At 35.6% G+C, this 15,656-nt stretch overlaps 3 protein-coding genes across 4 annotated transcripts; 1 reads left to right on the top strand and 2 right to left on the bottom strand.

Annotated features, from left to right (window-relative positions):
• Positions 1 to 1,464, top strand: LOC108977093 (protein CDV3 homolog). 2 transcript variants are annotated; one of them, XM_018946599.1, is made up of 4 exons: positions 1 to 87; positions 173 to 428; positions 491 to 778; positions 876 to 1,464. In XM_018946599.1, exons 2-4 carry the CDS (start codon positions 225 to 227, stop codon positions 1,116 to 1,118), a joined length of 735 nt encoding a protein of 244 aa, XP_018802144.1. In that variant the 5' UTR covers positions 1 to 87; positions 173 to 224; the 3' UTR covers positions 1,119 to 1,464. The 2 variants fall into 2 exon arrangements, with proteins under 2 accessions (XP_018802144.1, XP_018802143.1); XM_018946598.1 differs by lacking the exon at positions 1 to 87 and having other exon boundaries at positions 98 to 428.
• A 26-nt stretch (positions 1,465 to 1,490) lies between these two features.
• LOC108977094 (putative gamma-glutamylcyclotransferase CG2811) lies at positions 1,491 to 2,538 on the bottom strand. The gene is made up of 3 exons (XM_018946600.1): positions 1,941 to 2,538; positions 1,776 to 1,883; positions 1,491 to 1,620 (listed from the first exon to the last, which is right to left on the bottom strand). Exons 1-3 carry the CDS (start codon positions 2,264 to 2,266, stop codon positions 1,548 to 1,550), a joined length of 507 nt encoding a protein of 168 aa, XP_018802145.1. The 5' UTR covers positions 2,267 to 2,538; the 3' UTR covers positions 1,491 to 1,547.
• A 1,409-nt stretch (positions 2,539 to 3,947) lies between these two features.
• LOC108977128 (troponin C-akin-1 protein) lies at positions 3,948 to 14,002 on the bottom strand. The gene is made up of 3 exons (XM_018946680.1): positions 13,577 to 14,002; positions 4,614 to 4,933; positions 3,948 to 4,539 (listed from the first exon to the last, which is right to left on the bottom strand). Exons 1-3 carry the CDS (start codon positions 13,589 to 13,591, stop codon positions 4,374 to 4,376), a joined length of 501 nt encoding a protein of 166 aa, XP_018802225.1. The 5' UTR covers positions 13,592 to 14,002; the 3' UTR covers positions 3,948 to 4,373.
• Positions 14,003 to 15,656: the final 1,654 nt, after the last annotated feature.

Below are 15,656 nucleotides of genomic sequence, written 5' to 3'. Positions count from 1 at the left end.
CTTTCGCCAAATCGTTTCGAGTTGACTCGTTGTGTTTGGTAGATGTCAACTTTAAAGCAAATTCCTTCTTTTGTAAGGTCGCAAGTGGTAAGCAATGCATTGCACGCATGCTGTTTTGCAAAATCTATCGTTGAGTGAACTTTATTTTTGAATTTCATTAAATTGTATACAGTTGACGGAGGCAGCGACTGCTTTGGCGTTTGCAAGTGCACAAAAACAACATAATGGCGGATTTGGACGATTTTTTTGCTAAGAAGGACAAGAAAAAGTCCAAGGCCAAGCCCAAGTTTTTAACTGCTGAGGAGTTGGTAAAAAATCTAGAAAAGGAGGCAGCTACGACCGCCAAGTCAAAAAAGGTAGAAGCTACCATACCTGCACCAACAATCACACCTGGTGTTGTTGAAGAGCCAACTGAAGTAGTGGAGCAGGTAAGTGGCGAATACAAATATATTAGCGTATAAATACTACAAAAGTTCTTCTTTATTTTTAGGCGCCGGAAGAGGAATGGGATGATTTTGAGCAAGAACAGCGAAAAGATTATACTGGTCTCAAAATCGGTCAATTGACTTTGAATGATGATGACGAGGAAAGCCAAGGAGAAGGTGAAGAAGATGATGTGGACAGTGATGGCAATGTCAATCCTGAAACTAATTCCTCGAAACGAAGTGGAGGCGGTCCTTGGAGAAAAGTTGTTCCCGCCGAAGAGGTGACTCAAATTCCAATGGAGATTGAAAAACCCACGTCAAAACTTTATATAACACCTGCATTACGAGCTGCTGTAAGTTGAAAGAAAAAGTTTCGATATTTATGTTAATATTTGCCACGTCAGTTATTTAAAAATACTTTGTTTACAAATATTGACCTATTGTGTTTAGCAAGCTGGAGCGGCGCCTGGACCACGTCTAAAGCCTCGTAACCGTGCGGCGCCCGATATTACAAATGCAGAATACTTCCCCTCGTTGAGTGCTGCTCGCCCTGAAGAACAACGCAAGAAAAAGAATGAACCAGCTTTTGAAGAGGTTCGACACGGAGGTAGGGTGCAGCGCATCCATGAACCTATTTTGGCGCCCGTTACCATGGCGAATCGATTCCAGTCGCTGGACGAGGATGACAGCTAGAAAGCGAATGCCGCCAATTCAGTGTCACTTCTATTTGGATTATTATTTTTTTGCTATATGTTTTCTGAAGAACAGGATTTAGAAGTCGGTCTTATTGTATGTATTATACGCTTTGTATCTATATTTTTTGTAACTTTCTCAGAGTGGTTTATTTTCGCACTTTTTATACTTTTTAAATTGGAGTACGGAATTGTGGTACGTGACGTGCCGCCACTTTTCATAATTGTCCGAAAACTGCCGCTTCACAATAGAAATTATACATAAATAGTGGTAGGGACAGATTAGAATCCAACAACCAAACAATTCCCAAAATGCTATAATAAGTAAATAAGGGAATACTATAAAAAGAAATGAAATAAAATATAAATGAAGTCAACTGCTAACAAAGAATTGTTCTATTTTTTATATCACTTTTTATCTTTCACATTTTCAGTTGGTCTCATCTTTATCGTGATTCAACTCATCCTGTACATACATATCTTGCTTGGAGCTGTCCAAATAACTGCAAAAATTAAGTACAATCATAATATCAATATAGTTGTCATCCATAAAATAAAGACTATAATCACTAAGATACTATAAAAGATCGCAACAGCAACAGTTATAACTCAATAGGTCATATCGTCTTTAGCTTTTACTTCAGGCAACCTTTCTGACCTTTCACAGTACGCAAGTTCCTTTGAGTTATTATACTTTTCTAGGTAACGCTTGGACAATAGCTTCTCCGGAAATTGTTTGATCAAATACAGCCAACAAACAATATGTCTGCAATATAAACAATATTATTTATTTTTAGTTAATACTTTGGAAATAAGTACTTACTCATTATTCTCAGTTTTTATTTGCTGTATTTCTCGGTCATAGTAATTGGGGTAATCCTCCAGCACATCTAGATTTGCGAACATTATGTCGTCTACCTCATAGACTTCCCCGTGAACATTATGACCAACTCCAGGTTTGTTGAGTAAAAATGGAATGTTGTAGCGTGTGCCTATGACGAGTGGAAACTTTATCACCGTTTGCGCTTCACACAGAAAACGTGAGTGGCCATTTTCGGACCGCGTTAGCCAATGGTGATTAGGTTCACCCCGTTTAAGTGTCCCGTAGACGAATACTTTTATTAAATTGCCAGACATTTTTGCAGACATAACGTCACTAACGTACTGATCAGGTATTAAAGAGCTAATAAAAGTTATCCGAGCGATTGGAGTAAATTGATAACAAGTGATTGAGGTGTAACAAATCGTGCCCGGAGGTAAATAATAACAAAAACTGTCACAAATTGTTTCCGCAATAGCTGAAGTAAACGGGAATATTTATACACATATTTAAGAGCACATGCATTTAAATTGATGATATTAAAAATATCTTTGTAACATTTGGCTTATTTTCTGCCTTTGATGTGACTACTTATTTTAAATATTTCCATTTTATTAGACCGTCAACTCTTGTCCCTTGCATATGGCAACGCGAAATATTAACCCATAAGTGTGATACAGAGCTGACAATGCGAAAGTGACCTTGTGCATCACCGATATCGTATTTACCTCAAGCCGAATTCATTTGATAGTCTTGCACAATTTATATTAAAACATGAAATCTTGAAGAAATTACGATCAAATTTTTTATACACACTCTTGACTTATATTGAAGATCATAAACTTGGATTGCATTTTATTGCTATATTCTAGTTTGCGTCAGCTAAAAATATCCTCAAATGAGTTATGGGACATTACCTCGACAGAGAAGGCTAAATTTAAAATAAGTATATTGAGTTTGTGTGGAAAATGTCAATCAAAAGAACGGAATTCATTGTATTATGGATGTCAGGTTAAGACCAAGATATGATCTGATTGTATTAATTTAGAAATTTCTCAGGTATCTCGAGTATACCATATTTTGAAACAATTTTATCTTGAAATAATATTCATTGACCGATATATTTGACATAAAACTTGTTAGAATAACGAAAATCATTTTAAGAAGTCTATGGAAGTTGAGGGTATTGTTGATTCGATTTTGTCTATTTTTGCCAATACAACAAATCAATAACATGAAACAGACTAATAAAATGCGCCCTCGGTTTTACCAAGGTAAAGTATGTTCGAAAATCCTGATATTAGTTATAGGAAAGCTAGATCATGTTTTCGGCCAATTTTATCCATTTCAGGCAAAGTTACACTGTTATGAGTTAAACACACGCTCTCATTTTCATTGAGATAACGCATATATTTGGATGTAGTCACCCAGAAGTTCGAGAATCTTTATAATAGGTAACGGGAATATGGACCCGATTCAATAAATTTTTGACTCATTGAAGCTGAACAGTTTAGCTTAATTTTTGGTCATAAGGTGGAATAATTGAAACCACTATTCGTGCAAAGTTTTATGCCGTTATATTAATTCTATCTCAATTTATAAAGCGAAAGAATCAAATGGAATTTAAAATTGTGTTATATGGAAAGTTGGTGTGGTTGTTGCCCGGGTTCGTCCATTTTTGTACTGTGACATAGTTTTGTAGAAATCGATTTTTTTAAAATTGTATATTCATAAGTGCCAAATCCTAATACGAACCCCTGTGTCAAATTAGAGTTGTATGTATTAATTGTGTGCCTAGTAGTATCTCAATTTTTAGACGGACGGACGAACAGACAGACAGTCACCCGGATTTCAACTCGTCTCGTCATCCTGAACATCCTGATATACTTACATAACCCTATATCTATATCGATTTGTTTTAGGTGAAACGTACAATCGTTAGGTGAACAAAACCTAAACACAAAATGGAGACTATTTAGAATCACCTCGTAAATGAAAAAAAGAACGAGATTAATTAGGAATAATTTATACATACAGTCCTTCTTATCAAATGTTTTATTCACAGAAATTCTTAAAATTACTGATTTATAACATGCACTAATTGACATTATTACGCTTTCTCAAAGAATCCATTTTAAGTTGGGTTTAGGCAATATTATATAGATCAGATATTGATTAAACATAAAAGTATATTTGTATGTATATGTTATATGTTATATGTCTACATTTAAAGTCTAAAATAGTTCAGCTAATATCGACATTAGAATTTTTATAAGCCGCACTCCATTTCTCAAAACTGAAACCGAGGAAACAGTGCAAGCCTCCCATTCAATACAAGTTCACAGTAAGTAAATGCTAATCACACAGTTGACCAATTATCTGTTGCTAGTAATAAATAGGTCAATGACTACCGCTATCCATAGGGTTAATAAGAATTTAGGCAGCTGTATAGGCAAGGTCCTCCTGAGGGGGGTGCTTGTGTGTGCGACGATTACGCATGACATAGGGGTGAGCAGCACTGTTTTGATAACTTGACAAATATTCCAGAGAAAGCAGCTTTTCGGGATACTTTTGCAGTAAATACACCCAACAGGGCACGGTGCTGAGGAGACATCAGAGAGAAAAATAAGAAAAATTGTAAAAATCAAAAAATTTGAGAATTCTCCACCAACTCACCCTTCTCCAACCCCGATGTTCATGTCATGCACCTCCCGTGTGAACACATCTTGGCAATCTTCCAGGTTATCCAGTGATGTCAGCATCTTGTCATCCACCTCATAAATCTCCCCCAACACATAGTTGCCAACACCAGGTTTGTTCAGCAGAAAGGGGATATTATAACGTGTGGCTATCACAAGGGGCAGTTTTTCGGTGGTTGTGGCGCGGCACCAGAATTTCGCATAACCATTACCAGAATTTGCGAGAATGGAATGACCAGGTTGGCCATATTTCAAGGCGCCGCAAACAAATAGCTTTTGCAGAGAAGAAGCAGCTTTCTATAAATAAAAAAATAACAAATAAATTACTTCCATTACGAGTATTCGAATAATAATATTCGTTATCGGTATTGATCGTCTGCTTCCTGGTCGCAAGCATGCATAGATCTAAGGCTTTTGGGCAGTAATAATATGTTTCAGAGATAAATCCCTGATATTTTTCATGACATCCTAGTAGTGGGAAAGCATTGTTTCACGAACGTTAACGCGATGCTGTTTTCCGAAAAAAATTATGAATATTTTGATGCGATGTTTTTACAGATGTTCCCGACAGTCATACTAACCTAGAAAAAACCGTCGAATGGGTTTCGCACGAAATTAAAAAGTCTTACACTTTTTGCGCACAATTGGTATTTTCAAAAATTTAAAACAAGCAAAAATCAAGGATGCTTGGTTTTCAAACAAATTTCATTTTTTTTATTCATTTATATATTCGAATAGTCGCAGTAGAACGAATCGGTTAATGTTCATACGAACAGTTACAAACCGAATATTCGAATAATCAGTTCTCAAGTTATTCATACAATTTTGAGAGCCGTAGTATATTCAGTAATAAAATAGTATTAATTTCTTTGTTTGATTATTTGATTATCAACAATGCGGTTCCCAATATTTATCTTTTATATAAATATCTCAAATTAACATATATGTGAGAACACTCATCGCTCTTAAAGTAAAGAAGAATTAGTACAAATATTGCAGAAGTATTTTTATGTTTTTTTTTTAGAAAAAAAACGTCAAAGGAATGCTCAACTCGGCTAAATCTCCACGGAGGTATACTAATATTGAATTGAGTGATTCTGATACATCAGTGGCGGATCAAGAGAAATTTTGAGGGCAAGCACATTAAAATTGGAAAATAATATAAAAAATTTATGGTAATATTAGGTTGTCAAAAAGATCTTGCGGTATTTTCGCTAGTTGGCGCTGAGAGCGCAAAGTCCTAGTTTTATTCGTCACATCGTGTCATTTCTTTTAAGTCGTTCGTGAGTTATAGCGTCGCAAACATGGAGCAAAATAAAGAGAAAATACGGCATATTTTACAGTATTACTACGATAAAGGCATAAATCCATCTCAAGCCGCCAATAAAATTTGTGCAGTTTATGGACCCGATACAGTTTCCATTTCCACCGGTCAACGATGGTTTCACCGTTTCCGTTTTGGTGTAGAGGTGGTCGAAGATGCGCCACGCTCCGGAAGGCCTGCCGTCGAAAATTGCGATAAAATCGCTGAAACAAAGAGACCGGCAAAGTAGCAGCCGTAGCACCGGTCAAGAGTAGGGCATGAGTCATCAAACCGTTATAAAATAAAAATAAAAAATAAATAAAAAATGCCGCAAGACTTTTTTGACAACCTAATACAAAGCATGAAGAATATTCATATTTTAAAAATAACTTGTATTAAATTAAATTTCCTGCGAGATTATAAAATCTATCCCCACTCCATGAAAACGAATAACACTTACAACAATATTGAAGGTTTCTTCGGACGACAACCAAGCGAACTTTCTATACAACACAATTTTAAATTATATCTGATTTTTTCGCTGTATACAAATCAATTATCGATCAATTCTTCTCTTCTTCTTGATTGAAGTAGTCACCGCTTACGCGATTATAGCCGAGTTAACAACCGCGCGCCAGTCGTTTCTTCTTTTCACTACGTGGCGCCAATTAGATATTCCAAGTGAAGACAGGTCCTTCTCCCGGCGGGTACTGCGTCGAATACTTTCAGAGCTGGAGTGTTTTCGTCCATCTGGACAACATGACCTAGCCAGCGTAGCCGCTGTCTTTTAATTCCCTGAACTATGTCAATGTCGTCGTATATCTCGTACAGCTCATCCTTCCATCGGATGCGATATTCGCCGTGGTCAACGCGCAAAGCATAAATCTTTCGCAGAACTTTTCTCTCGAAAACTCGCAACGTCGACTCATCCGTTGTTGACATCGTCCAAGCCTCTGCACCATATAGCAGGACGGAAATTATGAGTGACTTATAGTTTGGTTTTTGTTTGTCGAGAGAGGACTTTGCTTATCAATTGCCTACTCAGTCCGAAGTAGCACCTGTTGGCAAGAGTTATCCTGCGTTGGATTTCTAGGCTGACATTGTTGGTGGTTTACGCTGGTTCCAAGATAGAAGAATTTATCTACAACTTCAAAGCTATGACTGTCAACAGTGACATGAGTGCCAAGTAGCGAGTGCGACGACTGTTTGTTTGATGACAGGAGATATTTCGTCTTGCCCTCGTTCACTGCCAGACCCATTTGTGTTGCTTCCTTGTCCAGTCAGCCGTATAAGCTTTGCGGCGATACCAAATTCAGACATCGCGCCATAAAGGCAGCTCCTTTTCGTGCTGTCGAAAGCAGCTTTGAAATCGACGAAGAGGTGGTGAGTGTCGATTATCCTTTCACTGGTCTTTTCCAAGATTTGGCCCATGGTGAATATCTGGTCGGTTGTTGATTTGCCACGTCTAAAGCCACATTTATAAGGACCAATCAGTTTGTTGACGGTGGGTTTTAATCTTTCACACCATACGCTCGATAGAACCGCAGATTGTGGGGTCTCCCTTTTTGTGAATTGGGCAGAGCACACTTAAAACCCAATCGTGGGCATGCTTGTGTCCGACCATATACTACAAAGAAGCTGATGCAGGCTCCTTATCAGTTCTTCGCCGCCGTGTTTGAATAGCTCGGCCGGCAAGTCATCGGCCCCGCCGCTTTGTTGTTCTTCAGGCGGGTAATTGCTATTCGAACTTCTTCCTGGTCGGGCAATGGAACGTCTGCTCCATCGTCATCGATTGGGGCATCGGGTTCGCCTTTTCCTGGCGTTGGCCATTCAGCAGGCTGGAGAAGTGTTCCCTCCATAATTTAAGTATGCTCTGGGCATCGGTGACTAGATCACATTTGGGGGTTCTACAAGAGTATGCTCCGGTCTTGAAACCTTCTGTAAGCCGCTGCATTTTTTCGTAGAATTTTCGAGCATTACCCCTGTCGGGCAGTTTATCAAGCTCTTCGTACTCACGCATTTCGGTCTCTTTCTTTTTCTGTCTGCAAATCAGCGGGCGCAAATCAGCGATATGTTGAAGAACCTCGCTTTGATGCGGATTGTGGCTAGACGTTCATTCACCGGCGTGAATCCCACCACGAATCCCACACCAAACTTGCGCTTCTTTATATGGCCACTGTAGTAAATGCCACAAGGACCTACTCGTCTCTGTCCTTGTCCCATCCAATTCGTCCCCTCAATTCGTAGTCCTTATTTCGTTTGCCATGGTCGTCATCAAAAGKGGGGTCTCTCATCCGAGGCTGTTGTTGCTTTTTCATTGGGGGTGTTTTTTTACGTGGCGGGTCCCAAACCCAGCGCAGAACCCTATGCAGGGGATGTTTCGCCTTCTCACTTAAGCTCGCCTTCAAACGGATGTTCTTAGGCTACCCAGAGGATACTTGGTCAGGGACCGGAAGTCGTGAGCTGCTTGAGTCATATGTAAAAGAATCGGTTCTGGCCACTCCCAAGTGAATGGCGATCAGAGAACTTTCCTCACTTCTACACATGACTCCATCCTCCTGTTAAATCCTAATCTCCTATCAATTGGTTAGACATCATGAGACATGACATGAGATCCGAAGGCAATATTTTTTTGATAAAAATATACTTTTGTGGCAAACATGGAAATACTTTATATTACCTGTAGCCTCCAAATATTACAGAAAATAATAATTTTAAATTTTCGTTTGTCTTTTGTATGTATTATTATGTATTGGCCGTATATATCTGTATATCTGTTAATAATACTGCATATATTATATCTTAAAGGCTAGAATGTATAAATTGGTCTACGTACAATTCCAGCTAACTTATACATCATACTTACATATGATATTCGTCATTCAGCAATTCGCCAAACTTTATGTTCGGATATTCTTTAAAAATTGCGTAGAAACATATTCTGAGTAATGTCATATGTACGTTGCAAGTGCAAGCAGTTCAGACCTTAATTTAGCCTCCATATACACGATATAATGATTTCGGACTTTTTTGTTTGTTATGTGTGATATTTTAATGAAATTTTCTTGAAAATAATGTGGTTTAGCGATGATTATGGATGGAATCGCTATAAACATTGGTCTAAACCTCATATCCCTAATATACTGATTTCCAATATTCTTGGTAATATTTACCTCATATATATATATATTTGACCCAGTTAGTTAAGTTAATATAACACACATCTCATTTCAGTGAAATAGATTTATTTTAACAAATATATTTCGGGCTCGAAGCAAAATAAAGAAACTAAGTGTTAATAAGATACCAAAATATAAAAGATATCAAATATAATTAATCCAATTAAGATTTCTTAGAATAACAAATATTGAATCATTTCGCAACTTTTTTTGTTATACCATATATGCATTTTTTAATGAGATTAAAACTGACATCCCTAGCAAAGAACTAGGAATGTTTGTTCAGCCGTAGTCTAAATATGAACATTGTCGCTAAAAATGTCACATTAACGATCGCTAATTACTTGACTCGACGATTTTTAAATCAGACGTAATCACATTGATTAAGAAAACAATAAAAAAAAAACTGAGTTAAAACCGAATACAAAGCTAGTGCTTAATCATGCAGAATATATTTATACATGCATATGGAGGTTCATTTAAAATCGAATGGAATTGAATTCGTATGCCCAGACTCTAACTATGTACTGGCATATTTTGTAATGTCATATCCAACGGCCGGATAATTTGTCAACTTGTCGGTATTTTATAATTGAACTATATTTTGACTTAGAATTCATCACATTATTTTCTACTCTGTTTGATGTACAAGGTATATACATACATATGTAAATATATGTATGGGAGAAAAAGCTTGACTTAACTAATCGTTTCACAAAATTCTGGAAAGATTTTATTCTTTAAAAAATTGTAATCTTTATTTTATCTAATCTCTTCTTTTACATGCGGTGCTCTTATCCGATTCAGCTTCGAGTGCGAAGAGCTTCGAGTACCCAGTAGCTTTCTAATCTTATCATAATTTTATTACTTCTATTTTGGTTTCGCTTGCCAATTCAGTTTGAAATAACCTTACAATACATACTAAGAAGATAATAAGGTTTCCATTTCCGCTCAATGTCAAACAAATTCAGTGTGGACAAACACTGCTACGAATTTTTATTTGATCAAGAATCTTAAAAGTGTGAATGTTCAATTTGATAATCGCAACCCGCAATCGAAATTATGTTTTAATTATACAAATTTTAAGCAGTTTTCTTTGATCATCTTTTTTTTGGTTAACTAGTTTTATGAGCATATTTTTTATAGCAGATTTTTTAAGTTTTTCTACACAGAATGCTCTCCATTTTGCTATTTTGTATAAATAACAGCATTTTGTCAAGTGTAAATGGAACATCACTGAATGATTTGCAACGAACACACTTAAGGTTTACCCTGTAATTTTTAGAATCTTTTTATATAATACACAAAATAGGTAATTTTAGGTAATACTCAAAATTTAGTACTTTGTGTGCTCATTTATAGAGAATTATATATGTATATGTACATATTTAGTTGGACATATGTACGTACAAGCAAATATGTTTCGGAAATTCGTCACATTCATGCACATAACATATTCGTACATAAATACATCCATGCAATGCGAATGCGAACACACTCGTATGTAGCTTTTGGCATTAAAAGCTATCGTTCCTCATGTCTTCAAATGCGTTTATTTATTTCGTGACGCGCCCCTTAAAAACCATAACAAAAACAAAAACCGAACAAACAAGTTTTTCCTATCCACATATTATGCATATGCATTCGTTTTCGATAAATCGGAAGATCTTCGTGCATGTACAATGAAACCACCGAAGCAAAGAAATGTAACATATGTACATACATATGTAAATACACATTGGCTAATTTTAAAATTAATCAATGATTTTGTATTTTGGAAAATTCGGCGTGGTGAAATACAAATTGCTAAATATGGTTCTAGCGTGTTTTTATAATTTTAAGATTTTAGAAAAAAACAAATGATCTTATTTACATATATAGTACACAACATAAATTTGAATAAGTTTGAATATTTTTCTATGAAGTTAATACTATGAAATTAAGTTTAAAAAATTTTAATTATTTATATATGTACATATATAAAATATATATATTTATATACACAAACATATTGAAAAAATCCTATATAAATTGTTTATATAAATATTTTAACCTTCTCTTTTGGGTCAATAAGTGTGCTATTTTTGTGATCACCACTGTGCATGCATGAGTAGGAATTATCTTAACAGACAGGTAAATGCAACACTAATTTATTGCAAAAAACATGTAAACCGGCAGTTAATGCAAGCATATAAGTACATACATACATAAGCATGCATATGTGTGCATCGAATGCTATTCATCAGCTATGCCGCTTGCGTTGTTGCGGGAGTGAATGGAGCGCAACAGTAGGAGAAAACTTTTAACAAAAACTGAGGAGAAATGGTTGATGAGGCCAATTTATGTTGTCTGTGTATACACGACTAAAAAGATATGACTTTTGGAATGCATTGAAATAACCGAGTTTCTTCGAAGGAATTTAATACTTTTATCGAAAGATAAGCAGCGCTGAAAAATAAATTACAACTTTTCCCTTTATTAACACCAGAATGCGGATCACAATGGAAGGTATGCGAGAGGGGCTATTATTATATTTCATTTATTTGTTTTCTCTGAATTTCAAAACGAAAGGGAGACCGTATAAAATATATATGTACGTACATATGTAGCATAAGTACATACATCTGTAAATGATCAGTGTGATGAGCTGAGAAATTTAGAAATGTTCGTCCGCCTGCATAGTGCCTCATTCTTTGAGATATCCATTTGAAATTTCGAAACTTTTTGTTCTCCCCAAGAAACTGCTCACTTGTCGGAACCAACGATATCGGACTACTAAAAGTTTAAGCTTTCACGGGATATCCTAACGGAATTTGGCACATATTATTGTCTAAGGCATTGCTATTGTTCAGATCGAATATATGTAGTACATGCCATGCAAAGAAATTTAGAGTATTACTGCTGCGTATTGGCCGTAGTTAACCTTTGTTTTTTTTTTCATATTTAATTTTATTTTTGTTTAGTTTATTAATTTTTGTTTTAAGTGGCATTATTTCATTTTGCTATCGTGTTTTTACTAATATCACAAAATGAATATTTATGAATGATAGATAATAGTAATAAAAATTATCATTTACAGTAAAATGATGTAATCGAGTTGACGGACATAGACATAGTGCATACTGTAATCGTGGCAATCGGCTTGGTGGCGACAATCGTACGAGGGAAAATTTCGAGAGCACGTGACTGCACTGCTTTTAACACACATTTCCTTTATAACAATTCTCCTTATAACTAAAGATTTTCCAATGTTATAGAATTTCAAAAACTATATTGGAAAAACATAAATTCTATTTCTATTAGTAGATAAGGTAAAGACGAATTTTTACTACTACATATTAGCAATAAAAATCACTGCAAATATATCTCCCGGTGATTTTATATTAATTCATTGCCAATATAATTATCTAGTTGATGTCTGCCGGAATTTATTTGGAAATTAAAATAAACATTTCTAACATAGATAAGTTTCATTGACAAGTGTAAATATACTATATAAACTAAAACTGATTGTTGCACAAGCGAAAACTTCAAGCGCCCCAATTTTATGTCATGCGATATTTTTAACATAACAAATCAAATGCGTGAAACACGAACTGCATTTATACTCAAGAGCATGAAAAGTAATCACAAACCTATGTATATACAAAAGTATGTACATATGTTTGTCACAGCATTAATAATATGCACATGTAAGTAATTGCAATATTTAATTAAGGGAACATACATACATGCTTATAAGGAAACATCCACAATGAATGAGCAATAACAATTAATTATGGCTTGCAATTCAATAAAGGGGCGGCTAGGTGTCACCTGACACCACGGCAAAGAACAAAACAGAAAACATATGTATGTGTGCACATAAAAATAAAATTTCCATGTTTTGTTGTAAAATGTAAAATTTTAAAATTTGAAGCCACAAACGTATAATATTTACTCTTCAACAAATTCCATCCGTGGCTCACTGCTATCACTATGAATATTCTTCTTCTTTACTGCTTATGTAACAACTTGCTAGCTCCATGCGGCTTTTGTCTGTCCGCCAGCCTAAAGCACCGAGAATTACAATGTAGACAATATACACAGCTTAGTTACTTATAAATGTAAACTCAACAAATGTCTGCGCTAGACGGCTGTAGAGAAAAGTCACAAGGCACTTCAGAATTCATTTCACTCGCACTGCAAGGCTGTGAGTGTGTGTATGTACATGCATACTTGCGAATCCACAGGAGGCTCGTCACGAACTATACTAAGCGCTAAAGCAGTGGCGTTACAGTTTCCAAAGTTTTCGTTTTATTTCAATTTTATCTTAAGCTATAATTAACTGCAGTTATTTACCCAAAACATTTATAAATAAAATTAAAAAATTGAAGAAGCAGGTATAAAAATTAACTTCGCCATTTTGCGACGTTTCACTTATTTATTCAAGTTTTTTCAAATACTCGCTCCACTTACCCTGATGTTGGTCATTGTTCTTGTTTTTATTACAATTACACGTACAGTTTTGGAAATACACGAAAATTACAAATTCAGCAAAAAATTGCTAATAAAAATGCTGCTGTCAGTCTGGCTGTTAACCCTTTAAAATCGTCGATGAGTTGTTCCAACACTAAATTTTCGATAATTAATATGTGTTTGTTATTTTATTTTACAAAGATAAACGTTGTTGTTGTTGTGTTGCAAAATTTCTTTCTTATGGCCAACAGACTGAAATCAAGCGGCAATGCAAATGCAATCGAACGACGAAATGAATGAGCTCCAGTGGAGATGGCAGACGATGCGAATCGATGAAGAGCAAAACTTCAACTGAAATTCAGAATCGCACGTAGCGGCTGCAGGAGTCGTTGCGAGCTGGCTAGCTGGCTGGCTGGCTCAACAACCAACTGGTTGTCCACTGTGGCTGCCGAAGCAAATGGAAGGCGGCGGTTGGAGATCGCAACAATTCAATGCACACATACATATACACTTGTATTCATTTACATATACATGTATGTATGTAAATATTTTTAAACTTATTAAGGTAATAACGCCAAGAACTAGACTGCCAGCGCGAAAGCCTCCCCCGGCAACAACACCAACAAAAGTCATAACAAATTGCAAATCAAGTATAAAAATAAAAGCATTAATAATAATAACATAAGTAAATAAAATAAATACAAACCACAGAACGAAGTTATAGCAACAACAGCAATAGCTATCTGATAACAGGCCTCAGAAAAATGCACATACCTACATTTATGTGCTATAAAAACTCGCTCAATAAGAGCGAACCGGCTCGCTATTGTCGATTTTTAGCTAGGAGGCGCTATAGTTGGCTGTTTGAGTAACACAAGGTATAGATGCTTAAACAATAAATTTTACTTTAGCTTTTTTCAGGGCCATAGTATCCTTCTACTTTAACTGAGCGGTTTTATTTTATGTAATATATTATACCCTGAACATAATTAAAGTAGAAGGATACTATGGCTCTGGAAAAAGCTAAAGGAAGTGTGTTATTTTAAGTTTGACACGACGTTTGTCACACTCAAAAGGAAACGTAGGCGGCTTTATAAAATACATATGTATATGTACATGTATAAATGATCAGCATGACTAGTTGACTCGATATAGCCATGCCCGTCAGTATAAACGCGTATTAGCCCGTCTGTATTCGACATCTCGAATTTTACACACGTCCTCTTCTCAAAAAGGTATATGCAACTCCTGAACTACCGATTTAGGACTAGTATGCCATACAAACTGGACGATAAAAAGCAATTTGTTTAATAAAGCCTACGCTGTCGAATGATTTGAGCATCTGGCTAAGAGAGCAAGAAATATAAAACAGTCGGGTTAGATTCACTACTTACAACTCGAGATAAAAAAACCCGATTTTGATGATATTGTTTTGGTGAATAAAGTCTCTAATGTAAATAGCAAAAGAACTATTAGCTTTCCAAAAATATTATCTTAATAAAGCTAGACTAGAAAAAATCAAAATACTCAATTTTATACTATAGGATATTATTGCTGTTCACTAATAGCGGTCAGATACAAAACATAAAGGAAAGATTTCAATTAAGATATTTAAGCTCTCTTCGATTCGCTATTTTTCATACTCGTTAACTTTACAACTACTACTAAAACAGAGTTATCAAGCGGAATTCGTAAGTAAAGTAAGTATTAATAATTTATTGCTTTAGTCAGTTGTTACAAAAATCGAAGCCAACATCGCGAAGGGAACTTAGCAGCCGACTATTTCCGACAATTTAACGCAATGTTTATCGAAATGAAAAAATGGCGCGTGTGAGTTTATTAACACTCTCTTTTGGGTTGGTTTAAAAAACATCCAACAGCAAGTACTGCGAGTGCGAGTATGCTAATGCTATTGTCATAAAGTTGTCCATAAATACTTAAAACTTGTTGTTGTAGACATGCTTAAGAAGCGGTGAGCATATGTCACGTAGTCCGCATTGAAAAATCTTCTGGGACATTTTAAGTGGCGTTTTGTACTCTAGTAGTTACAAGCCTAAATACATATGTAGGCCTTAAAAGA

The sequence above is a fragment of the Bactrocera latifrons genome, unplaced genomic scaffold (genome assembly GCF_001853355.1).
Source record: "Bactrocera latifrons isolate USDA-ARS-PBARC rearing strain unplaced genomic scaffold, ASM185335v1 scaffold_84, whole genome shotgun sequence".
NCBI lineage: Eukaryota > Metazoa > Arthropoda > Insecta > Diptera > Tephritidae > Bactrocera > Bactrocera latifrons.
Note: the sequence above shows the minus strand (reverse complement) of the source record. Positions and strands in the feature narration are given on the sequence as shown.